Consider the following 26,532-nt stretch of genomic DNA (forward strand, 5'->3'; position numbering starts at 1 on the left):
TGGGGGGCGGGGCCGGCGGAGGCGCGGACTGAGCGGGGACGCGGCGGCTCCGTCCGTCTCCACCTGCCCGGGCGAGCGCACGGGCCATGGGCGGCCCGGCTGAGCCCCGCTGAGCCCGCGGGGCCGGCCATGGGCGACCGCGAGCGCAACAAGAAGCGGCTGCTGGAGCTGCTGCGGGCGGCGGGCACGGGCAACGCGCACTGCGCCGACTGCGGGGCCGCGGGTAAGGGCGCGGCGGCGGCGCGGGCAGCCTGGGACGCGGAGCCGGACCCCGGCCCGCCAGACCCCTCCCGTCCCCCCAGACCGGGTCCCGCCCTGGGCCCCCGCTGGACCCGGTGTGACCCTCCGACACCTTCGGGGCCTGGCCCCGCCCACCCGGAGCGTGGATCTCCGACCCGCACCCCACCGCGCTGCTCCTCACTCTGGACCCCCGCACGCCTTCCGGACCCCGGCGCCTCCCCAGCCCGCTCGCCTCCCCCGCCAGACACCCTACCCGCCCGGACCTCAGTCCCTGACGCCACTTCCCACACCCTCGGTCCTCGACATCTCGCACGCCCTGGGGTCCCAGACCGTGCAGCACCCCGGCCCCCGGGCGCCCCTGGTGGGAAATGTCAGATTCGCGAAGGAGTGTCTCCTGACTCAGCCCTGGAGCCGGACTTCCCCACCTGCAGCTCCCGGGACAGGCGCCTAGGTGCCGGGCCCTCCGTCCTTCTTCCCCTCTCGGTTCCCCTCTCGCACCCGCCTCGGCCTCTGGCCCGCATTCCCAGAACTCCTTCCAAGATCTTTATCCTGGTCGCCAACGTGCCGCGGCCGGTGGGATGTTGGTATTCTTAGTTCACCCCAGGTGGGGGACACCAGGAGAGAAGGGTTCCCAGCATGGGCAGAACTGGCCATCGCCCCAGGAGCCAAACGCCGCCTCTCCCAGTGCCCCAGTCCAGCTCTGCTTTCCTCGCCCCGCTCTCCACCAGTCCGGCTCCTGCCCTCTCGCCCCGCAGATCCCGACTGGGCCTCTTACAAGCTGGGCATCTTCATCTGTCTGAACTGCTCCGGTGTGCACCGAAACTTCCCAGACATCAGCAAAGTTAAATCCGTGAGACTTGACTTCTGGGACGACGGTACTGTGGAGGTAGCAAGGGGCACACGTGGAGAGCCTGGGAACAGCAGAGCTGGGGTGGAGGCAGTGGGCAGGGCGCTCCCATTTCACAGGGAAGGAAACTAAGGCCCTGAGAGGGGCACTAACTAGGGAAAGAGAACACAGCCTGTTGGAGCTGTGGCTCAGACAGAGGCCCTGAGTTCAAATCCTAGCTTTATCACTTGTTTATTTACAAGCTGTGAGGCCGAGCTTGTTACTGTAACCGAGTTGTGGACCCTCATTTTCCACATCTGTATTATGGGGATACCACTACCCCCCATCACAGGGCTGCTGTAAGGATTAAATGGAGGCTTGAGTCAGGTACAAAGTAAGTAGTCGGTGAACAGCTGCTGTTCTCATTGGCTGAAGTCCTGAACTGGAGCAGGAGCCTCCCTATTCAAGTATCCTGAGTCTATTCTCTCCCTCCAGTCCCCCTAGCCAGGACCTATGGAGATGGCGGTCACCTTCGGCCCAGATGAAACTACCAGTTTGGCCAGAAAACCTTCAGAGCGCAGGCAGTTCTAAACTCTGCTGGTTGGCTGAGGATGTCAAGGCCCATGGTCTCTGAGTGCCCACTCTGTGCCAGGCACTGTGCTAGGCTATTGGGTTACATGCTTTACTCATTCATTCAACACCTAGTTACTGGATGCCTACTGTGTGCTGGGTATAAGGAGAGAGCAGTGAGCAAGATAAAGTCTCTGCCCACATGAAGCTTACATTCTAGTGTAGAAGGACAGAAAATCGGCAAAAACCGGTGCCTAAACCCAAAGGCTATTTCTTTGTATCTTTTTTTCATTTATATTTTTTCTTGATCACTTTGATCCTTTTTTAAAAGATTTCATTTATTTATTGACAGAGGGGAAGAGAGGGAGGGAAACATCAGTGTGTAGTTGCCTCTCATGCACCCCTCCACTGGGAACCTGGCCAGCAACCCAGGCATGTGCCCTGACTGGGAATTGAACCAGTGACCCTTTGGTTCTCAGGCCAGCACTCAATCCACTGAGCCATACCAGCCGGGGCTTATTCATACCTTTTAACTCCCCTGTTACATTTTCTTCAGTTTCGCAGGTGAGACTCCAAAGAGTCGCTCCCACTCCGTGAACATGTGGCACACCTGGGATGTGAACCCCGCTCTGCTGGGATCCAAAGCCCATGCGAATCCTGTGATACAGCCCAGTGGTCCATGGGGAGGAGGAGAATAGGGTTCACCCTATTAATCTGGTGTTTTTTTCCCACACTGCCCTCACCCCAGATATGCCACTGCTGTCACTGAGTGCTGACTGTTGGTCACAGCCACTCTTGGCACATGCGCCTCTGGGTTTCTCAGATGTCAAGTGCCCCAGTGGTAATCCTGAACTAGAACTCCATGGGGCCGGCATCGACTTCCATCCTTCACCTCCATGTATCACCTTCAGACTTGCAGCGACTGTTACTGGGGGTCCTGGCCATATGTGGAGGGGGTGGGAAGAAGAACATGAGCTTTGGAGTTAGACAGGCCTGGGTTCAAATCCCAACTCTCCACTTACTAGCTGTGTCACCTTGGGTAAGTCACTTACCCTCTCTGAGCCTCAGTTTCCTCATCTCTAAAATGGGGAACATCATATTGAAATGGTTAAGGGGGTCAAGTGAACTAAAGTGTGGGAACTGTAATGTGCTCTGCCTCTGCGAGGCACAGTTGTTACAGCACCTCATCGCTCCAGGCTGGGGCTTTCCAGCAGCCTGGTGGCAGCACGGAGGGAAGTGTCAGACTCCTCTAGGACTGTCTCCTGACTCAGCACAGGAGCCAGTGAAAACCGTGGCCTTCTGGGCAGACCATGGTTTCATTTCACATTTTTCAAGTTCTAATATTACCATCAAGTTGCTGTTGTTTTGCAGTTTATGTCCCACAACGGGAACCTCCGTGTGAAGGCCAAGTATGAAGCCAGAGTCCCTGCTTTCTATTACATCCCCCAGGCCAGCGACTGCCTGTGAGTGTTTGATTTCCTGGTCCCAACCTTTGTCTGTGGTGGTCTTGGCTATGGACCTGATCCAGGAAAGAGTTTGGTACCGTCATGGAGAACACACAAGACCTAGTTTAAGCCCTTCTCCGTCTTCATTGCGTGGACTGCCATTACCACCCTCTGGGACTTAGTTTTCTCTTCTTTTCTTTTCTCTTCTTTCCTTTGCTCACCGAGGACATTTTTTCCATTGTTTTTTAGAGAGAGGAAGGGAGAGAGAAATATTGATGCGAGGGAGAAGCATCGAATGGCTGTCTCCTGTATGCCCGGACTGGGGATGGCATGTGGCTAGATGGGATGATCCTGCAACCTAGGCTTGTGCCCTGACTGGGAATCGAACCCGTAACCTTTTGGTTATGGGATGACGCTCCAGCCAATTGAGCCAAACCAGCTACGGCAGGACTCGGTTGTCATAGCTGTGAAATGGGGCACTTTCTCTATTATCTGTCCAATTTGCCTCTGTCGTTCTACAGGTGGTGGCTAACTTGATAGAGAAGAGAAATGCTGGCGTTTCGGTAAAAACAAATGTATTCCAGCTACTCCCTGCAGAGTGTTATGCTTAGGGCTGTCCCAAAGCAGCTGCCTGGGCCCCAGATCCCGAAATAATAACCATAAGAAAATAGGCTGCTAATATTTCCTGAGCTTTTCCTATATTCCAGGCCCTGTGCTACATAGTTATGTGCATTAGTTTGTTTGATTCTCTCAACTACCCAATGAGGTAAATCCTGCCCTTACCCCCCAGGATACAGGTCAAAAACCTGAGGCTTTACAGAGGCAAAGCTGGAACTGCCCATCTGACTCCGGGGCCTGGGTGACTGAACCAAGGCACTGGGAAAAATCCAATATAATGGGGGTGGGGAAAGGTTGGGGGGGTGGATCTGTGAAGCAGCAGGAGGGGTCAGTTCACCTGGAGGTGAAGGGTCAGTGTGACACTAGTACCTGATGACCCCAGACCTCTGCAGATTGCCTGAGCCTGAACCTCTGTCCCAGGGACTCCCTCTCGGGGTCAGGGCTGCTAGACAGTGCCTGTAGCCCTCTGGGCAGAACGGGGCGTGGCTTGCAGGAAGCAGGCCACATCTCAGCTACCATGTCCTCTGGCCTCAGCAGGATGCTCTTGGACAATGCATACCTGGTGGCCCCGAGTGGTGGCGGAGGCACAGCTTTTGACTCAAAAGACCTCAGTTTTGTTCCCCAAGTTGACCATGACCTAGCTGTGAGAAGGTGGACAAGGTACCAAACCTCTCTGAGGTTGTGGCATCCTCAGATCGAGACAATGATGACATTATCTCGATTTACCTCTGAAATCGAGATAATGATGCCTCTGACATCAGAGCATGGCAGTGGATTAAAGGAGATGATTTATGTAAAAATCTCATAAGCCACGAGAAATGCTAGTTTTAATCTATTTCTCAGTGTCGGCTTCAGAATTCTGCCTCCCTGGCCCAACTGAGGGATGTGCCAGGTTCAACTCCAGAGGGCCTGATCGTCTTTATTTTTCGTATTTTTGAAATGCATTTATTGATTTAGAGAGAGAGCAAGAAGGAGGAAGAGAGAAAAAAAATCAATTTGTTGTTCCACTTATTGATGCACTCATTGGTTGATTCTTGTATGTAGTGCCCTGGCTGGAGAACGAACCTGCAACCTTGGCGTATCAGGACAATGCTCTAACCAACTGAGCCACCCAGCCAGGACCTAGGACCTGATCATCTCGCCTCCCCTTTGCCACTCAGCCCTTTGCTCCAAGGGGAAGGGAACGAGCACTTGGCAAGCACCTACTATGTGCTGGGCTTTGCCCATACTACACAGACTACTTGTCATGATTCCAACAACAGCCCTTTAACCCCTTTTAGCCGAATATTAATGGCCTCCACCCTCCAGTTCTAAAAGTCCTCCAAATTCAGCCCTGGCTGGTGTGGCTCAGTAGATTGAGCGCTGGCCGCTGAATCAAAGGATTATGGGTTCGATTCTCAGTCAGGGCACACGCCTGGGTTGCGGGCCAGGTCCCCAGTGGGGGGCCTGTGAGAGTCAACCATGCACTGATGTTCCTCTCCCTCTCTTTCTTCCTCTCTTCCACTCTGTCTAAAAATAAATAAATAAAATCTTTTAAAAAATTTTTAAATAAAATAAAAATAAAAGTCCTCCACATTCCTGACCTCCGAGGATGGGGACTGGGGCCTCAGCCTCCACTCTCTCTCTCAGCCCTGACCCTGTGGCCCGGGGCTCCATGGTGGGCTTGGAGACACTCCTCGATGTCCTGCGTGAGGACTGTGCATTATATAGGACTCTTTGTTTTTGTTTGTTTGTTTTGGTTGTCAAATGATCTGTAGTCGAAGTATTTCCCTTTGTGGTTCTTAACCGGCCGGGCACTCCACGGCACTGCTGCTGATGTCACCTCTAACATCACGAGGGGGTGGCCATCTGCATCTCAGCCCGTGGACTGGGCAGCCCCCAGGACCTCTGTAAGGGTTCCAGAGATTTCTCTAGGTAAAGATGGGTGCTGCATCTGTTGGGCAGTGTTGACAACCTTGTCAAAAGTGGTATTTCCACCGTGCTTAATGTTTCTTCTGTCTCGGGTGGTTCTTTGAGGGCTTCGATGATCAGGGCAGAGGCAGGAGGCACTGCCTCAGTCTGGGCCCGTCTGTCCTGAATGGTCAGTTTCACTGTAATCTCAGACCCCTCCCATCACCGGTTCCTTGGGCAATGTCGTCACCAACCTGTTTTGGAGACAGACTCAGGGGGCCGAGCTTGGGGGCCAGGGCAGGTGTGGCACTGACTTCCCCGCCGGTGCACCTAAGGTGTATGACTTTGACCTTGTTGGGGTCGAACTTTGGCAGCATGGTGGAGGCAGCTGGTGTCGGATGAACCCGGATTCAAAACAACCAAAGAAAGTTGCACCTAAGCCTCCTTCAAGCCAAAAGCCAAAGAGCTAGATAGGACTCTTGATTGGAAGTGACAGAAACCCAGTTAAAACCAGCTTAGAAACAGGATGTTATGGGTTCTGGGGATCAGACCGCAGAAAGAACAGAGATGGAGTCACCCTAGGAGGGACAAGCCAGGACAAACACTGTCAGGCCTCTGAGACCTGCCCTGGCTCTCCACCTTGCTTCTTTCCCTCCGCTGGGCTTCTTTCGTGCAGCTGAGAGCCAGGCCACCGCTGGGTCCCAGCTCCAGCTCCCAGCTTGCCTCCAGAGAGGGCTTCTAACTTAAATCTTGCTCCTTTTGGTCCACACAGACCTGGGCAGGGCTCTTGACCAGTCTGGGCCAGTGCTCAGCTCTAGGTCACTCCCTGTGATTGTGGGGCTGAGGTCATATCAACCTTGGAGCATTTACCTCGAAATTTCGAGAGAGTAGCAAACAGTTGAATTAAGTCCATGGTTTTTCTGCAGGGTCATGGAAGACAATACCTGATTGGGCTAACATTAACTACCTACTGTGTGTCGAGCATGGTACTAGGCCCTTTAAATACATTTAAACCTACCCTACGGAGTACTTGGCCTATTTCCCAAGTTCAGAGGATTAAGGAACTTGTTCTGTGTCCCACAATAGATAAACGGTAGAGTGGGACCAGGTCCTGGATGGTTGGACCCCAAGACCACTGCTCTGTCCAGTGTAGCATGCCCAGAGTTCATGGGCAGGCCACAGAAAAAGGCTGCTGGACTCTCCTGGCTGAGGCGAGGAGCGTGCAGGCAGAGGTAGCAGTTGGATGATCCAGAGGAGCCAGTGTCTGTCTCACTGGCCTAGAGGGCCGCGGCTGGGGTGGGGATAGTCCAGTGGCTTTTGTACAGACCACTGGGGGATGTACTTTCAGACACTGGCAAAGTCTGAAGACATTTTTAGGTAGCACTAGAAAGGGAAGGATACTGGTATCCAGGGGGTAGAGGCCAGAGGTGCTGCCAAACATCCTACAAAGCACAGGACGGCCCCACAATAGAGTCACCCAGCCCCAGATGTTAACAGTACCAAGGCTGAGAGCCGCTGGGGAGCCAGAGCAGGCAGGAAGGCCGCTGCTGTGCTGTTCCTACCCTCTGCTACAGGGCCCCTGAGCGCCTCTGTGGTGAGAGCGTGTCGGACCCAGCTGACCAGAGCTTCTCTCTTTTTAGGGTCTTAAAGGAGCAATGGATTCGAGCTAAGTATGAGAGACAGGAATTTATGGCCGATGGGAAAACCATCTCACCCTCAGGTACAGTTCATTTTCATCATCTTCTGAGGTCTGTGTTCCAGTGAGTTCTAGAAAACACCGCGCCTGATTGTTAGGAGCAAGGTCCCACCGAGAGGTAGCTGTTGTTCTCCCTCCAGCCCCAGAGGCCCAGGAGTGGGTTTCTCTGCCTCTGAAGCGACGGCACCTTAGTTGGTGGGGTTTTGTGGGCTGAGTGGACAAGAAGCATATTTGTCTCGGGCCCTTTGCAGGGCCCCATGTGTTTAGAGTCTTAGTATAATTTGCAGGAAGACTCACCCGCCAGGACCACACCCCTGCTCTGGGCTCATGTAGCCCCTGGTGTGGCACAGGCTTGGTAAGGTTCTTGGGCTGGAGTTCAGCCTCTTGTCTGCCTTTGTGCGAGGCACCGCTTCATCGGGGGCCCTGGGCCTGTGGCAGCGTCTGCCCCGCTGCTCTCAGAGTCTAAGCTGACACAGACCCAGAGAGCAAAGGGCACAAAAACCACTCCCTGAGTTCCAGAGGCAGCCAGTGCCCAATTCTCCTACCTACTGGGAACACATGTCTGAAAGTCACTCATTATTCCGGCCCTCTGGAGAGCGTCACTTCAGTGTGAAGTCACCAGTACAGTTCCTCAGTACTTAGCCTACTTAAGCATTTACTGTGTTTTCTTAAGAAATAGCCAAGGAAGAAAAGTTGGGAGGAGTCCAACTGAAATCATAACATGTTGCAAATTTAGCCCCAGATAGGACCCCCATGCCCTGCACCTGAAATAGCTAAATTAGACCCAAGACATTTGAGCAGCAGGTGGGAGGCTATTTTCACTCTGAGACCCTACAAAGCTTGTGAGCTACCTGTTTGTCTCAAGGCTGTGGGTGTTCACTCTTTCTCGCTCCTTGGTGGCAAAGGTAACCGAGAAGGGTTCCTGTGGAAGCGGGGAAAGGACAACGCGCAGTTCCTGAGAAGGAAATTTGTCCTCTTGGCCAGAGAAGGCCTTCTGAAGTACTACACTAAAGAAGAGGTAAGAGGCCAGACCGGTGAGGGGTCTCCTCCCTGGGCACCGGGCTCTCACCCCGCTGAGGTCTGCATTTTAATCAGTAGTGCCTTGCCTTGTGGGTGATCCCAGCTCCTGAGGGTTAGGCACTGCATCCTACTTTTCCTTGGTTATACAATCAACCCAGTCCACTGAAAAACACACCCTCTGTTCACTTAGAATGGGCTTAGACTGGTCATGATGAAGCCTTTGGTGATCACTTGATTTTACTTCATTTCTTCATACATGCAAGGCCTATTTATTGAGCATCTACTACATGCTAGACATTATCGTAGGCACTGGGCGTACAGCAGTGAGCTAAACCAAGCTCCTGTTCTCGTGGAGCCTTCATGCTCGTGGAAGGAGACAGGTGGTCATCAAAAGCTACATCAGTAGATGATATATCAGGTGTCAGTGAGTTCTGAGAAGTAAAACGAAAGGGAGCAGGGTGGGAGGGTGCTGGGAGTGTGGTGGCCGGCGTGCGAACGCACAGTGGTCAGGAAAGGCCTCCCTGATGACATCGGGGCAGAGGACTGAGGAAGTGTGAGTGAGTTATGCAGCTATGTGGGGAAAGGAGGTAGTGGAGCAGCATGTACAGAAGCCCTGAGCGGTTCCTGACCGGCACATCTGCCCGTGTGCTGATTAGAAAAGATGACCCTTCTGAGGGGGCACAGCCCCCAGCGCCCCTGTCTAGACAAGCAGCAGCCTGGATTCCAGTTCTCACGCATACACCCAGAGGGGGCATTTTTGTTCTGTGCACACCTACTCACCGTGTGCTGAGGCCCCGGCCAGAGCTACGAGGGTTTGGCGGGTGTTCAGGGCATCAAATCGGGCAGGGTCACCGGGCAAGGAAAGGGTGGAGGGAGGTGAGCTCCCCCAGTGGAGGACCTTGCAGGCCATGGGAAGACTTGCGATTTTTTTCCGGAAGAGTTTATTGAGACATCAATTCACATACCATACAACTGACCCATTTAAAGTATACAGTTAGTGGCTTTTAGTAACTTACCGAACTGAGCAACTATCACTACAATCTATTTCAGAACATTTTTGTAACCGCAAAAAGAAACCTCACACCAGTTAGCTGCAGTCCTTCACTTCACCCCTTGGTGCTTGGCCACCACTAGTCTACTTTCTGCCCCTGTAGGTTTGCCTCTTCCGAACATGTCATATAAATGGAATCACACAATATGTGGTCTTTTGTAACAGACTCCTTTCATTTAGCCTCATGTTTCTGAGGTTCATTCACCTGGTCGCATGTATCAGCACCTCATGCCGTTCTATCCCACTGCACGCACACCTCACGTTTCATCTATGCGTCCTTCAGTCGGTGGACATTTGGGCCATTTCCACTTTTTGACGAGTACGAGTAATGCTGTCATGAACATTCGTGTACGAGTGTTCGTGTGGACACATCTTTTCATTTTTCTTGGGTACATACCTAGGAGTAGACTTGCTGGGTCATGTGGTAACTATGTTTAATTTTTTGAGGAATTGCCACGCAGTTGTCCAAAGTGACTGCTTCATTTTATATTCCCACCAGCAAGGTATGAGGGTTCCGATTTCTCCACATCTTCATCAACACTTGTTATTATGTCTTTTTAGTGGGTGTAACGTGGTATCTCGTTGTGATTTTGATTTACATTTACTGGATGGCTAATGATATTGAGCATTTTTTTTTCATCTGCTTGTTGGCCATTTCTTCTTTGTAGAAATGTCCATTCAGATCCTTTCCCCCTATTTTAATTAGGTCATTTGTCTTTTTATTATTGAGTTGTAATAGCTCTTTGTTCTAGTTATAAGCCCTTTATTGAATATATGATTTACCAAGGATTTCGGCTTTTGTATTTTACTCTGAGAGGGTAAGGCACAGGCAGGTTTTGAGCAACAAAATGACATAATTTGACTTAAGCTTTTTGAAAGGGGCACTCTGGCCGCTGCTGGGTGAGGTTGGAGCAGGGAGAAGGCGAGAGTGAAAGCAGAAAACCGATGAGGAAGCTACTGCAACAACCCAAGGGAGGAATGACAGGGGAGACCAGGATGGTGACGAACGAGGCGGTTAGAGGTGGTCACATTCTGTGTATATTTTGGAGGTAGAGCCAATAGGATTTACTAGACTGTGTGTGGGGTGTGGAAGTGAGAGGCATCAAGGATGATTCCCAGATTTGTACCCCGTACATTTAGAAGGACAGATTTGCGTTGGACAAGATGGCAAAGACTTAGCTCCCTGAGGGGATGACTAAGAGCCCTTTTCCATTTGAGATGCGTGTTAGTCATCCCAGTGGAGACGCTGAGAGAGAAGATGGATAGCAGAGTCTGAGCTTTGGGGAGAGTGTGGAGCTGGAGTTGGCACCTGGCTCATGGTGTAGCCAGGCGTGGGGCCGGGGTCACCTAGGCAGGGGGTGCCGGTAAAAGATGTCTGAGGACTGGCTATGTTAGTTGTTTGTTGCTGAGTGACAAACCAACGTACAACTTAGAGGCTTAAAGTGTCCATTTGTTATTTCCCACAGACCTGTGGGTCAGGAACTAGGGCAGGCCGTGGCTGCTCCAGCGCCCTCCCTGTGGCATCCGCCAGGGCCCTCGCCCTGCTGCATTTAGCTGGTGGTTGGGCTGGGCTTGGAGGCCCAGGAAGCCTGATTCCACTCATCTGGTGCTTTGGTTGCCCCGTGGGGCCTCTGCCTCCCTGTGTGGATGTTTCTCACTCAGGAGTCCAGCGTGAGCTTCTTTACAGCCTGGCGTCTGTCTTCCCCATAGCAAGTGGGGGTGCTGCAGGCTGCTTATAGACTGGTCCAGGAACTGGCTTCTGTTGGTCAAAGCAAGTCACGCAGCCAGCCCCAGTTCAAGGGGAGGGGATATCGATTCCCCTCTTGGTGGGTAAAGTGGCATGGGCACCCCGGGAAGGAAGGAGTTGGTGAGGGCCATGTTTGGAGATTATTTACCACCCGAGCCCTGGGACTACCCAGTAGTTAGAGGACAGGAAGAGGAGACATTTCCAGCAGAGACAACGTGAAGGAGTGGCCAGCGGAGTAGGAGCAGGACAAGTGCTGAGCACTTCAGTCTTTACCTCACTGTTTCCTGCATGTGGAAGTCATTGAACGTTCCCCTGTTGCTTTCGAGGATAGACCAGTGCAGTGCCAGGAGGTCAGTCCCCCATGGCCGCCGTCTGGGGCCAAGTGAAAGAGCCGGGGGATGAAGAGCATTAATCCTCTGAGCGAGAGCAGGGATTTCTTCTCGGTCTGCAAGTTAGAACACCGGAAACCTTTGCAGGCATGAGGCGGGAAGAGAGAGTAGTGCTGCCAGTTAGGAGGGGCTGCTGAACCCCAGCAGCCGCTGTGAGCTGGTCCCTAAGAGCGGCTCATCCTTGTTTGGGAAAAGTTGATTCGTTTCTCAGTCCTAAGCCAGTTCAGTCTAAAACAGTCTAAAAATAACATGAGTTGCCTTTGTTCTTTTTTCTTTCCCAAAAGGGAAATTTGAAAAAATCCTCACCCAAGGATATGTTTACTGATTTTAGAACGAAAGAGAGGAAGAGAGAGAGAGAGAGAGAGAAATACCGATGTGAGAGAGAAACATCCATCGGTTGCCTTCCATACGCACCCCAACTGCAACTTAGGTCTGTGCCCTGACCCAGGACGGAACCCGCAACCTTTTAGTGTACAGGTCGACACTCCAGCTGACTGGGCCACCCTGCCAGGGCCCAAAAGGGAGATTTTTTAAGTTATGAAAGTAACTCATTTTTATGTAAAAATTTGGGGTAATACAGAAAAGTAAATAAAGTATAAAGAAAGTGAAATTCAGAAGATATCTCAGATAACAAAATATTAATACCCAGAACAGGAAAAAAAAACCCGAAACAACCCTACAAATCAAGAAAGAAAAAACAATCCATTAGAAAAACGGCAAAGGAAATGGCCTAGCAGTTCAGAGAAGAGGAAACCAAAAGGCCTGCTCAGTAGAAGAGGCGCTCAGTGTCTCTGGCAGTCGGGGGACTGCAACTGAAACCACAACGAGGTGCTCTGCACACTCACCGTAATGGCTAAAATTAAAAAGGCTGACCCCTCGGGCTATCGGCAAGGGTGTGGGGAAACTGAAACTCTCACCCATTGCTGGTGGGACCGTAAAATAGTACAACCTCTTTGGAAAACTACGTGGAATTTTTTTTAAAGATTTAATTTATTTATTTTCAGAGAGAAGGGAAGGGAGGGAGAAAGGGAGGGAGAGAAGCTTCGATCCATTGCCTCTCGCATGCCCCCAACTGGGGACCTGGCCCTCAACCCAGGCATGTGCCCTGAGAGGGGATGGAACTGGTGACCTTTTGGTGCACAGGCTGGTACTCAGTCCACTGAGCCACACCAGCCAGGGCACAACTTGGCAACTTTAAAAAAATTTAAATATACACTTAACCATACAACCCAGCCATTCCGCTCCTAAGTACTTACTGGAGAGGAACGAAAGCATGTCCACAAAAGACTTGGCCCTGGCCAGGTGCTCAGTTGGTCAGTGCGTCCCTCGCCACACGGAGGTTGTGGGTCCCGCCCCCATCAGAGCACACACGAGGGTCCATCACCGGTAAGCGGAACAACAAGTCCCTCCCTCCCTCCCTCTCTCTCTTCCTAAACATCAGTAAATGAATATTTTTTAAAAGATTTATACACAGGTGTTCACAGAAGCTTTATTTGTAATAGTCAAAACCTGGAAAGAACCCAAGTGTCCATCCACAGCTGAATGAATAAACAAGTTGTATGTAATATGTCCATCGAATGGAATATTACTCAGCAATAAAAAGGGGCAAACTACTAAAAATGCAGTGATGTGGACTGATCTAAAAATATTACTCTGAGCAGAAGAAGCCCTTATACAAGAGTGTATGCTATGTAGTTTCATGTATGTGACATTCTCCAGCAGGCAAGACTGCTCTGTGCCGACAGAAAGGAGGTGATTGACTGCCTGGGGTGCGGCGGGGCGGATGGGCGTGGTTGCACAGGCCAGGAGGGAGCTCTCCTGGGGCGAGAGTGATGTTCCATGTCTTGATTGTGGAGTTGGTTGCATGGTTATATACGCTTGTCAGAAATCAAGCTTTACTCTTAAAATGAGTACCTCTCATTGTTCATCAATTACACCTCAACATAGTCGATTAAATGAAAGCAGTGAGATCTGATTTCAAACCCACCATATTGGCAAAAATGTTAAAAATTGGCTATGTCAATTGTTGGTGAGGATGGGGGAAAGGGGAATGCTTCAATGTCATTTATGGATATAAAATTTTGAAAAATCCTTGCTTGAGGAGACATTCATTGATCTTAGGGAGGGGGGAGAGAGAGAGAGAGAGAAGCATCGATTGGTTGCCTCCTGTATGCACCCTGACCAGAGACCAAACACCAAGCCTAGGCACATGCCCTGACCAAGAATCGAACCTGTGACCTTTCAGTGCACGGGATGCTGCTCCAACCAGCTGAGCCACACCGGCCAAGGCTATGGATATAAATATTGGCACAACTACTGTGGAGAGCCGTTCAGCAAAATCACTTGGCAGTTTCCAGTAAGTCAAAGGTACATACACTTGTGACCTAGCAATTCCATTCCTAAGTACACACTGTGACCTAGAGACACACTCACGTGTGTGTGCAAGGGACGCGCGCTGGCTGCAGCAAAAAATAAAAAGCAATCTCAATATCTGTCAACGGCAAAAATCGATGACTTCTGGTGTAGTCATTTACAAGAGCAAACTAACTTGGTCTATCTCAACATGAAGAGTGGAGACAACTGTACTTGAACAACAATAAAAAAATATCAGAACAACATGCGTAGAACTAACATACATTGTGTTGAGCGATAAATGCAACATATAGAATGATCCTTAGAGTACGATACCATTCATGTGAATGAAAGCCACATACAACAATACTGAGTATTCGCAGATGTGGGGGGGGGGTGTAGAAGTAGAAGAAGTGAACTAGAAGAACAAACGCCAAACTCATGACAGTGACCGGCTGTGGGGAGTGGAGGACAAGAGAGGGACAGGATGAGGAGTGGTACAGGGAGTTGGCTTTATTAGTAATATCACGTTTCTTTTTAAAATATAGATATTTTTTCATTTTTATTTTTAGAGTGAGGGGGAGGGAGGGAGAAAGGGAGAGAGAGAAACGCCAATCGGTTGCCTCTCTTACAAGCCCCAACCTGGGGCCAAACCTGCAAAGAGGCAGGCGCTCTGACCAGGAAGGGAACCTGCGACCTTTCAGTCTGCGGGACGGAGCCCAGCCGACTGAGCCACACTGGCCAGGGCGGTGTCGTATTTCTTTTCATAAGAGGAACAATACAGACGAAATTAGATGAAGCTTTAAATTTTTTTAGTATTTTTCATATTGAATATTTTAAAAGGAACGCCTTCCAGTAATCTTTCAAGAAAACCATTGTTAAGAGTGTTAGTGTAGGGCCCTGGCCGGGATGCTCCGTTGTGTGGAGAGTCCTGCTGATACACCAAGGTTGCGGGTTCAGTCTCCGGTCAGGGCACGTACAAGAATCAACCAGTGAGTACATCAGTCAGTGGGACAACAGATTGATGTTTCTCTCTCAAATGAAAATTAAAGAAAAAGAGCGTTAGTACAAATCTGTCTATACTTTTTAGGCATATTTATATATATAGGTAGTATATGTACATATATATGTGTGATATATATATGTATGTATATATAATATACACTATGTATGAATGTGTATTACACATACATTAGATGCTGAACATATACATATTTTTTTCTGTGTGTGTGTGTATAATCTTTGTTTTAGTAGGTTCCTACTATACATCCTTTTGGGGACTTGGTATTTTTCATGGATATCATGGACACTTTTCCATATTAGTAATATTGATGTAAATTATTCTTTAAAAATTTTTGTTATATTTCATTGTGTGGATGTAACATGATTTATTTAGTTAATTCATTATCACTAATGGACATGTAAGTAATTTCCTTTTTTACTATTATAAGCAACACGGCAATAAGCATCTTTTGACATACATGTTGGTGCAGTAATACAATTACTTCCTTGGATTCTTAGATGCAAAATTGTGAGTCACAGCAAAATACTTAATGTTTTAATAAATACGGCCAAATTCCCCTCTAGAAAAGACAGCCCAACAGAACTTTCTTCAGTGGTGAAATGTTCTTTGTCTGCCCCATTCCATACCCCAGCCACCAGCCTCAAGGGGCTACTTCAGCACTTGAAATGGGGCTGACTAAGGAACTGAAGTTTTATTTTTACTTAATTTTAATTTTCATAGCCACATGGGTTAATGGCTAACACAGCTGTACAGTGTTTGTATCATTTTTCTCTCTTATTAATTACGAAGGGAAGCACTCTTTTCTCTTCCCTTTCAGCATTAATCAGTGATTGGACTGTGTTTCAGATCCCTGAGGACAGAGAGCACCCCGCATCTGCTTTTATCTGCTTTATTTTGTTTGGCTGCCACTGATGATTTGGTTCGGAAAAAGTGTTGTGGCTAAAAAGCTTGCAAAGTCCGGAGTTAAGGCTTCCCGAGCCCCATTCCAGCTCCGAGAGGCCAATCTGATTAAGCAGGAGTGGCGGGATGGCCGAATACAGGGCAGCAGTACAATATCTGTGTGTCTTCTTTTCAAATATAGATTTTATTTAGTTAGTTTTAGAGAGAGGGGAAGGGAGGGAGAAAGAGAGGGAGAGAAACGTCGATGTGTGAGAGAAATATTGAGCGGTTGCTTCTCGCACGCCCCTGACTGGGGACCTGGCCTGCAACCCAGGCACCTACACTGACTGGGAACCAAGCCGGTGACCTTTCAGTTTGCAGGACAATGCCCAACCCCCTGGGCCACACCGGGTCAGGCATCTGTGTGTCTTGATATCAGAGCAAGAACATTTAAAACCCATGAAAAGTTCTAGACTGGTTTTCTGTCTGCACTAAGACCTTGGTGAAGGTGCTAAGAACTCACCCTGGCATCTTCAGTATCCATTTCCTCTCTTCCAGGGTAAAGGCCCCAAAGCTGTCATCAACATCAAGGACTTGAATGCCACCTTCCAGACGGAGAAGATAGGGAACCCCCATGGGCTGCAGATCACCTACCGGAGAGAGGGCCACATTAGGAACCTGTTTGTGTATCACGAGAGTGGCAAGGTGAGACAAGGGGCCTTGCTTGCTGCGTCAACCCCTGCTCAGCACCCTGGGCTCTGCAGGCCCAGCTCACCTGCCCCTGCCGCTTGAGATGTGCAGCTACCGTTTGCCTAAATCTACTGGTTTAGTAGAAAACTACTGACTTTCTGGTCAGGGATAGAGGCATGAGGAAGGCAGAGCGAGACCAGAGAGAGGAACCTGGCACGTACTATGGGTGTGTCTGTCCAGTGTGCATTCACTAGGGTAGGGGATTTCAAAGCAGATGGCTGTAAGGCTGTGGCAAAGAGGAAAACCTGTACAGAGGAGGAAACAAACAAACAAAACTTCAGGAGCCAGACAAACATGAATGCAGTTTGGATTTGGTCCCAAGGTCACCAGCTTGTGATTGGAAAGGTCTCCAAAGTGAGGGCCTGTCTGGGTCTCCCTGGGATGGCCCCGTTCCCTTAGTGCCTGGGATACAAGAAGGTTCTTAACTCCCAGGATGGGAGAGAGCTCACAGCTCTGAACACCAGGCCTGCATGTCCAGCCTGTGAGAGATGAAGGGTAATTATGTTTCATTCCTTCCAAACCACATCCAAATGAACTTCTCAATCACCAGGTTACATCAAAGTGCAACACTGCAGCTATTTGACCAAGTCTTTCTTCCTCCAAATTCCTTGGGAGAAAGAATCTGATAAGCCCAGTCCAGCCTCTGCATTGGTTCAGCCATGGTGCAGTTGCTGTGGCCAAGAAGGGGCGGGGTAATAGCAGCCCACGTGGCTGCAGCTGTGGGTGCATGGTGGGTGGGCGAGAATGCATGGGGGGAGTTCTCATAGAAGCAGAGCTTGGGCTACAAGAACCTATTACAACATCTAAACTAACCTTCAGGATGAGGAGAATGTTCTAGGTAACAGGTATTTGTGGGGCAAGGGGAGCGAGGTGGGTGAGGCCTAGCATTCCGGGAGGAAGGAGCATGCATTGGGATAGCAAATGGCCTTGTATTGAAGGAGCTCAGAGGACAGAGTAAGTCCTACTAAAGAGCTTAGATTCTCTCATTTGCAAGCAGAAAATCACTCTGGCCCTAGGAGGGGCGGGGCTGTGGGGACCGCCTGGACAGACAAACGGAGGCAGAGCCAGCTAGAGCAGCTGTTCACCTGCTGAGAGGTGGTGGTGGCCACACTGCCAGGGGTGCATTCTCTCCACAGCAGAAGGTCCCAGTCAGCTGTGGCCTAGGTGGCACTCCAGGCAAGGAGCAGCCCCACTGGAGAAGCATCTGCAGGTGCATGTGCCCCCACCTGCAAACCGGTCTTTGACATCAAGTGTGTCCTTCTGACCAGCATCACATCTTCTGAGAGATTGTTAGGAATGCAGAATCTCAGGCTCCACCCCACCCCCACTGAATCCATATCTGCGTTGTAACGAGATCCTCGGGCGGTTCATGCACACAGGAGAAAAGGTCAAGGGCTGTCCTAGGCCACTGCGTAACTCCCATGCAGTTTACCTTGTCCTTTCCCATGACTCTGGGGGTCTCCCTGCCAGTGGCTTCCCACCTGCTTAGGTGGGCCTCCCCCTACCCCTGGGCTCTGGCCTTGGCCCCCCAGATGCCTGTGGTCAGCCCACAGGCCCCTGCGTGTGCATGTGCTGAGTGTGTGTGCCCACATGTAAAGATGCAGCCAGCTTCCTGCCGTCGCTCTCAGTTCCCCCGCTCCATCTGACTGGCTGTGTGTCCTTTGTGCTTGACTCTGCAGGAGATAGTGGACTGGTTCAATGCCCTCCGCGCAGCCCGTCTGCAGTACCTAAAAACGGCCTTTCCTGAGCTCCCAGAGCCCGAGGTGAGCTAAAAGTGGACTCCAGCTTCCGAGTCTCCTCTCTGCCACCTCCTCTCCTTGTCTGCTGACCTCGAAGACACTCAGAGGCCAGGCTAGGTTGGTTTGCAGGCAAGACCTTGAAACTTGGGGTTGGGTACTTCAGAGGGAAACCAAAGGCTTCCTCCTGGGGAGGCTGGGGGGTTGTGGCCTCACACACGACAAGGTGGCCCCCGAAAGGTGGGTGAGGCTCTCCCCTTTGGCGTGCCTGGCATCACCCACCATGTCAAAGGGCTCAGGATTTGGGCATTTCTTCCTGACTCATTCCCCCTCTAAAAGGTACAAATGATTCTCACCATGCTGCTTACAAAGCGCTTTAGAGCCCATTTTATCTCGTCATTCCTTTTGGCTCGCAATCCTGTAGCAGGATTGTTCCCATTTTGCTGATGAGAAACTGAGTCCCAGGAAGGTCAAGTGGATAACAAGCGGTGGTTTCCTGCTCCCCATATTCTCCCTTTGCCCTTTTGGATTCCAGTCTCACGAAGGCAGTGGGACCTTCCCCCTTATAATTCTAGCAGGAACAGCCTGCCTTTCATGGCCCAGGCGGTGCTGAGCCTGAGAACGTCATGTTCATTGTCTTCAGATGGCGGGGGCATCCACGTACATCTCTCAGGCTTGGCTGGGGGAGCTGACAGAGTCGGGCAGAGGATGCTGCCTCTAGCCAGGAGGCCTGGGCTCTTGTGGACACTCTGCTGTTAACTTGCCATGTGAGCAGTTCGGGTCACATCACCTCCCTGCACATCTGTCTCCAGATCTGTAAGGTGGTGGCTGCTCTGGGTCATCCTCAGGGTCCCTTACAGCTTTGAGGCGCTATACTCTGGTGACTGTTTTAGGCCCTACTCTAAGAGGATTTTGTAAGTGATGGGGGTGGAGGGACCATGTTAATCCCAAACTGTTAGGTCCTCCTCAGAAGCCTGAATGCTCCTTCATTCCGAAGTTTGCAGGCAGCCAAGTGCCTGGATGGGGCCCACCGCAGGCCAGTGGTGTTCCGAGACGGCACCTCTGCGAACGCGGTCCCAGCCGGCCTGGGTCAGGGTGCTGCAGTCTGCAGAGTCAGCACCCAGAGCTGGTGAAAGCATGTTCCAGTGGGGAGTGCTGACTGCTGACTGGAGAGGACAGGAGGGCAAAGTGCAGATGCTCAGCTGTGTTTTTGGGGCTGGCTCTCCAACTTGCTGACCCCTGCAGAGGAAATTGGTCTTTGGCCAACATCCTCACTGTCCTCTTGCTTCCCTCATCTGCCATCGTTACCCCTTCTCTACCCCCAGTCTCCTCCCTGCGGGTCTCTCTCCCCCGTCTTTCCTCCACTATGCCTATGTGAGGTCCTGGGCAATTACCCAGGTCTGGTTCAGGCTTAGAGATCCAGATGCCAGAAACCCAGGGAGCCCTGGGGGTGGGGTGCAGTGTTCCTGAGCTAAGGAAGGTATGGACTCTGTAGCCAGAGAAGCCGATGGGTTACCTAGGGCAAGTCACCTTACCTCTCTGAGCCTCGGTTTGCTCATCTGTCACCAAGGCAACAATACGTACCTTCCAGGGCTATTGTGGGAATCGAGTGAGCCAAGGCAGCTAAGGCACAGTAAACAGTGCTCCACCCTCCTGCTTTTCCTTCTTCCAGTTGTTTCCCAAGGCCTAGACTGGTCCTGCCTTGGCTCGGGGTCAGACTGTTGAGCAGTGGGGACTCTTTTTTTCTCCACGTGAAGACGTTCAAGCCTATAGAACTTGCTCTAGGGAAAGGGGAGCGGCAGGCACAGTTTGCATTTTCAGCTTTGGCTCACCACTGTCCCCCTTTCAGACTTCCCACTCCTATTCCCCAGACCTCGCTTCCCCTTTGCTTCTGCCCTGGGCCCAGGGGCCCTGGAGCTCACCCTCTGCTCTCACAAGGCTGGGCTGTCGTTGGCAGCTGTAGGCTTGGCCGGTCCACCCCCTGGAGCACAAGAGGCCGACACCAGTCCATGGAAGCTTCTCTGGGAATAGGACGGTGAGCTGGAAGGGACCCTAGAGGTCAAGTCATCCATGGAAACAGGCTCAGAGAGGCGTAAATTGTGACCAAGGGAATACAGCTAGTTGAGGTCAGAACTGGAGCTAGAACTCCTAGTCCAGAGCTTTCTCTACTTTCCTTCTGCTGTCTCCTCTTGGGGTCCTGGGTCAGCATCCCCACCAATGACCAGGTCTTGGCCAGAGGCCTAATGAGATGCATGTTTATTCATTAGTGTGTGTGGTAGGAGGACCACTAGCGTCTGTCCAGTGTCCACCAGCCCTAGGTGTGAATCCCAGAGCTCCATGCCACCAGCAACGTGACCTTGGGGATATCCTCGACACAATCCCATCCGGTGAGGATGGTAATACCCACCACCTCGCACGGTGGCTGAGAGTTGCTCCCAGAGCCTGGTACACAACAGACCTACAGGAGCCCTGGACAGCCAGAGGGTATCCTCAGCGCCTTGTCTGTGTCCACCTCCTGGGCTTGTCGAAGCATTCCTTAAACTCAGTCCTTAAACCAAGATTCGGCTGTGCTGGGAAACCTGCAAACGTCTGGGTGTTGTCGTCTGCCTCTGTTGAAATATTGAATTGCATCCATACCGCATTCCAAATATAACCCTGTGAACCATGAGTACACATCCTTCCCCATCCCATACTTCCCCTTTTGGGGGTGCTGAGTTCAGTGGGGAGCCCTGAACCCCTGGGGTGTGAGTCAGGGGCTCAGTGTCTGTCTCTCTTCCCCCAGCTCGTGCCCCTCATCACCAGGAACTACCTCAAACAAGGCTTCATGGAAAAGACTGGTCCAAAGGTACATTCAGCTGGTCCCAGGGACACTTCCACGACCCCTGTCCCAGCAGGCGGTAGGGCAGGGTTGGGGAGGTGGGACAATGAGGAAAGGGAAGGAAACTGATGTGTGAGGTCCTGGGGTCCAGGACCCAGTGGTTAGCTGGCCGGCATGGCTGCGGGTCCTCCTCCCTCATTGGCATCCTCCCTCCTTATCCACACCACCACCTGCTTCTTTCCTCCTAACTCCCGGGAAAGCCTAGCAGAAAGGTACTCCTTGGGGATCGGCTTTTGCCTTTTCCAGAACTGTGTGCACTGACCTGGGGTCCCACTGGGACCGTCCACGTGAGTCAGGGGCTAGAGATTAGTCTGCAAAAACACACCTATACCCCCATCTTGGGTGTCCACGTGGGCACGCCCCTCCCCAGCACAAACTCAGTCTCTGCTCTCATTTGCTAAACCCATCCTGGCCCCTCGGGAGCTGCTGTTCCCACTTATCTATGAAGGAAAGAGAGCCTAGATGCTTCTGTGTCTCCCGTGGAGGATGGGGGACGGGGTGGAGGCTCCTGCTGCCCACAGGCATCTCTGACCCAGCCTGGGTATTTGGGGTGGGGGTGAGCTCAAAGTCAGAAGTCTGGCTGGAGAGGGTGCTGTAGTTGTGAGGAGAGGAAGGGGAGGAGGGAGGAAGAGAAGAGGAAGGGAAAAGAGAGGGAGCTCCCTAAAAAAATACCCAAAGCAGCAGCATCCCAGTGCTGTTTTTTTGTTTTTTGTTTTTTGAAGGTGTAACGTGTTGCCAGGATGGTTGTTAAGACTACCGGGAAAGGTGTTAGCAATCAGTGTGAAAGGAAGCCTCGGCTTGAAAACTAGCCAAAGGCTTGCACGCTTTGTCTCCTTCTTTCAGCAGCCAGGGCTCAGCCGTCCAGGGGTTCTCGCTCACAGGCTTTCTTTGCCCTGACCTAGGTTAGGCTTTGGCCAAGGCCAGTGCTCTCAGCATTGCTGAGCAGTAGCCATTTCTGATAGATCCCCAGCTTCCTTTTTCTGAGACTTCTTGTCCACAAAGAAAGAGGAAAGCGCCTCTTCCCACCCACACAGCCGCACCTGAAGGCAGCAGGGTGAAGCTGGCAGAGGTGAGGAGGTGGGCAGGGCCTTCAGAACTCCAGGGCCTCAGGGAGGTGCCCTGGGGTGACTGCTGAGCAGGGACTGGCCTGCTCCCTGGGCTAGTGGAGGCCGGCCCTCTGACCTCTGTGTTCCCCGGCTAGGCCAACCCTGGTACAAGGTTCCCTCTTTTGCAGCAGAGAGAACCTTTCAAGAAGAGGTGGTTTGCCCTGGATCCCCAGGAACGGAGGCTGCTCTATTACAAGCACCCACTGGTAAGAGCCACTGCTGGCCCCTCCCCAGTTCACCCCGAGATGGAGGTGAGGCCTGTGCTGGTCAGGGACTGTGGTGAAGCCACAGGGCAGGAGAGTCCTGGCAGGGGACACAGCTCCGCCTTTGCTTCTCCCTAAGTCGTCTCCTGGCATCAGGCTACGCTCTTCTCTCACCTGCAGGAAGGCCTGTATGTGTATCCAGAATGTAGTTAAATAGGTTGTTTCTTGTCCTCTAGTCTCCAGTTCTAAGCAGAAGGCTGGGAGGTGTAGTGGTTAGGAGTATGGGCTCTAGAACTCAGCTGTCTGTGCCCTGGGTTCATCCCTGCTACTTTTAGTGCTGTGCCCTGGACATAGTACTGAGCTCTCTGTGCCTCAGTTTCCTCCTCTGGAAAATAGGCTTCATAACAATGCCTTCCTGAGAGGTTGCCGTGAGGATTATATGCGTGACTACCTGTAAAGCACTTGAGCTCCTGGTACATAGTGGGTTCTCTTTTATAGTTGCAGCCTTTCAAATTCTGGGTCCCCCCTAGCAGAAGTCCCCAACAGGGACACACCCCCACCGCTGCACCACTTTCTAAAATAGGGCCGAGGGCCTATCACGGCCGCAGGTGCCCCTCTGGCCCAGTGTGGCCGCTGATGGCCACATGTGCTCTATTTTCAGGACGCCTTTGAGCTGGGCCAGGTGTTTCTCGGGAGCAAGGAGCAGGGGTACGAGGTGTATGAAGACCTGCCCAAGGGCATCCGAGGGAACCGCTGGAAAGCGGGCATCACCGTGGTCACCCCGGAGCGCAGATTCGTCTTCACCTGCCCCAGCGAGAGGGAGCAGCAGGAGTGGCTGGAGAGTTTTCGGGATGTGCTCTCCCGTCCCTTGACACCCCTCAACCTCCTCAGTAAGATGCAGGGCCTGGGGGTTGCTCTCTGGGTCAAAGGCAGAGGGCAGGCAGGGGCTTCTTCACCTGGGTTCAGCTCTGAGCCCTGATTCCCAGGTCACGGCTCCTGACTGCGCTTTTCCATTTTCTTCTCTTCCTGGCAAGGGAAAGCCCGGATGGTGTACGTACGTTACGGCCAGAAAGCCCTCTCTGTCCACGCTAAGTCCTTCTTCAGGAGCCCTTCCCCAGTAGCATCTGGAGGAGTGTTCTAACCAGGAGCAGAGCCTGGTTAGATCCCCTTCTGTACTCTGCTGAGTCCGGGGGGCCCAGCAGCCTCTGCCTCTGCCAGCCTCCTTCCCGAAGGCCCTTCTCCTGGGAGAAAAGCCTGGCCTGTTATCATTAGCTCAGGTCACACCCCAGGATTTCGGGTTCCTCCCCACTCACAGAGGGAAGGCTATTTTTAGGGCCCTTTTCTCTGGGTCCTCCCTTCTGTCTGCCCTTCTCCTGCTGCCCCCTTCACTCCAGATATGCCCCAGGTAGGCTTCCCTGTCTGCCAACAGCCCTCTGAATAAATGGGAGACGTTCTGAGCTAGAGCAGGAACCTCCTGGCCCAGGGCCCAGCTTCTGGGGCCCTACGGAGAAGTTCTGTGTTTTGGAAAAGTACAGACTGAGCAAGTGACCCCACATGGCCCCTTGGGAGAAACCCTCGTGCCCTTTGAGTCTGACCAGTGTAAACACAAACTCTCCTCACTTTCCAAAGTCTCAGAGCCAGTGCGCCTCAGAAGCTGTTCCTGAAGCTCATCAGCAGGCGCCTTTCCCCCGGGGCCTGTGTGTCTGAGTCTGTTTCTGGGTCTCTCACTCTCTGCTCTTCTCTTCGCTGTGTGTCCCCTCTGCCTCTCACCGTTTCAGTCCTTTTAAAATTGTGGTTCCCCATCCCCTATTGTCCCCTCCTTCATGGAGGACTACATTGGCACGGCCACCCGCTCACCCCTCTTCTTTTCCCCTTGCAGCTGCATCAACAGACAGTGGCCACAGCAGCAGGTGACCCACTGGCTGAGCAGCGGTCTGGCCACTGGCCATGGGGGAAGGAGTGCTCAGCTCGGCGTGGTTACCCAGCAGGAGTGCCCTGCCATTGGCAGCCATCACTGGCAATCGACTCTGCCAAGGCTAAAGCTTTGGCCTTCACCCACCAGCTCCCCGGGCCTCACCTCTGCCCAGCCCTGAGGGCGGGGGGTCTGGTACAGGAGGTCCTCAAGGCTCAGGACATCCGCAGTGGAGGCGCTGCAATGGAAGGGACCCCACAGCATCACACAAGGGGCGTGCTTGTCCAGCTTCCCCCCCCAGCAAAAAAGTTTAATCTGACTCTAACCATGAGGAAACAGTCAGACAGTCTATGTTAGGGACATTCTGCAAAATAACTGGCCTGGCCTCTTCAACAGCGTCCGTGTTGTGACAGATGAAGTCGTGTGGAGGCTGTCGGAGACTGAAGGGCACTAGGGAGCAACACCATGCAATTTGTGATTCTCAACTGGATCCTGGGTTTTAGACAGAACAGCCCTAAAGGACATAAATTTGAGTGTGGATGTATATTAGCCAATAGTAAGATTGTGATAATTGTGTTGTATTCGTGTAGGAGAATGCCCTTGTTCTTAGGGCGTATGTTTTGAGGTGGTCGGGGTAAAATACAATAAATTTTCTATCCACAACTGACGCTTGAATAGTTCAGCAAAAAATAATGTATATGTACAGAGTATACCCATAGAGAGCGTACATGCATTTTTGTGCTGTACGTACTGCTACATATGGAAGGTGGAATATGACACACACACGGGGAGAAAGAGACAGAGACAGAGAGCTGCTCTGCAGAATATGAGCAGCTGATGGGTGTACAGCAGTGATTTTCAAACCTGTTCATCTCCTGGCACATAAACTAATCACTAAAATTCTGCAGCACACCAAAAAAGTATTTTTTGCCCATCTGACCAAAAAAAGTGGGTATAATTTTGATTCGTTCATACCAGATAGCTATTGTGTTGGCCGTTGTTATTTTTTAATTTGATGATCTAAGGGAAAGAGGTCAGTGCGCCTGACTAAATAGTCAGGTGTTACATGTTTTGGGGTTTGTTTATTTTTTTGGCTTCCAAACTTTTTTAATAACCTAAAATCGATTTATGTGATCAATTTAACACAGTATCTTGGTATAACACGAAAAGGCAAGGCATGCGGAAGGAAAGATGCTGTCCTCGGTCTCTTTGGGACCTAGGCCACGGCATGCTAAAGCCAGCTCGTCTGGCGTTGCATGTTTTTAAACTTCTTTTGGCACATCAGTTGAAAATTGATGATCTAGATGAAGTATAGATGGGTCTTTCTTGTCCTATTCATGCAAACTTCCTATGGATTTGCAAGTGTTCAAATTTACAACTCAGGGGAAAATTTGTTTTAAAAAAACATCCATTTTTCTGCCCTGGCTGGTGTGGCTCAGTGGATTGAGCACTGGCCTGAGAACGGAAAGGTCACTGGTTCAATTCCCAGTCAGGGCACATGTCTGGGTTGCAGGCCAGGTCCCCAGTAGGGGGCGTGTGAGAGGCAACCACACATTGATGTTTCTCTCCCTGTCTTTCTCCCTCCCTTCCCCTCTCTCTAAAAATAAATAAAATCTTTAAAACACACACACACACACACACACACATCTACTTTTCACTACTAAAAAACATTGTTCTCCCTACATGAATCAAAACTGTTCTGGGAGAGTTCCATCTTTGTGCATAATTTAGAAACAATACAAGCCTAGATAATACAAAAAGCCAATGTCCGCATTGATCACCACTCATTCTGGAAGGAAAGAAGGCAGCCAAGAAGACAGCTCCACAGGACCCCAGGGCAGAGAGCTCTTCAACCCACGTGCCGGTCTGGCCACGATCTCCAGCGTGCGGGAAACCAGACTTCCCCATCTCTGTGCCTTGTTTTTTTTCTTTCAAATGAGGAAGTTGTACTAACTATTTGAAGTTCAATGGAAGCAACAAGTATTTTTGAGCACCTCCAAGGTGCCAGGCTCTGTGCCAAGCCCTGGGAGCCGGCAGGAACCCGATGACCAGGTCCCTGCTGTCACCGATTACAGACTGCTGGAGGCAGACCTTGTGCAGGAGGGCAGGACAGTGAGGTGAATGTTCAGAAAGGGGAAGCGCGGGCTGCAGTGGAGCGAGTGGCACTAGGGTTTACCCTATCTGGCGGGGGGTGGGGGGG

The 26,532-nt window shown here is 51.5% G+C and overlaps 1 protein-coding gene across 2 annotated transcripts; it reads left to right on the forward strand.

The window, feature by feature from the left end:
* Positions 1–26,503, forward strand: ADAP2 (ArfGAP with dual PH domains 2). 2 transcript variants are annotated; one of them, XM_053911578.1, is made up of 11 exons: positions 1–223; positions 996–1,126; positions 3,008–3,099; positions 7,230–7,309; positions 8,191–8,303; positions 16,306–16,452; positions 18,177–18,260; positions 21,016–21,078; positions 22,346–22,423; positions 23,082–23,310; positions 24,300–26,503. In XM_053911578.1, the coding sequence occupies exons 1-11, from the start codon at positions 130–132 to the stop codon at positions 24,332–24,334; spliced, it is 1,146 nt and encodes a 381-aa protein (XP_053767553.1). In that variant the 5' UTR covers positions 1–129; the 3' UTR covers positions 24,335–26,503. The 2 variants fall into 2 exon arrangements, with proteins under 2 accessions (XP_053767553.1, XP_053767554.1); XM_053911579.1 differs by lacking the exon at positions 1–223 and having other exon boundaries at positions 990–1,115.
* The last annotated feature ends 29 nt before the right edge of the window (positions 26,504–26,532 follow it).

This window comes from Desmodus rotundus, chromosome 9 (assembly GCF_022682495.2).
Source record: "Desmodus rotundus isolate HL8 chromosome 9, HLdesRot8A.1, whole genome shotgun sequence".
NCBI lineage: Eukaryota > Metazoa > Chordata > Mammalia > Chiroptera > Phyllostomidae > Desmodus > Desmodus rotundus.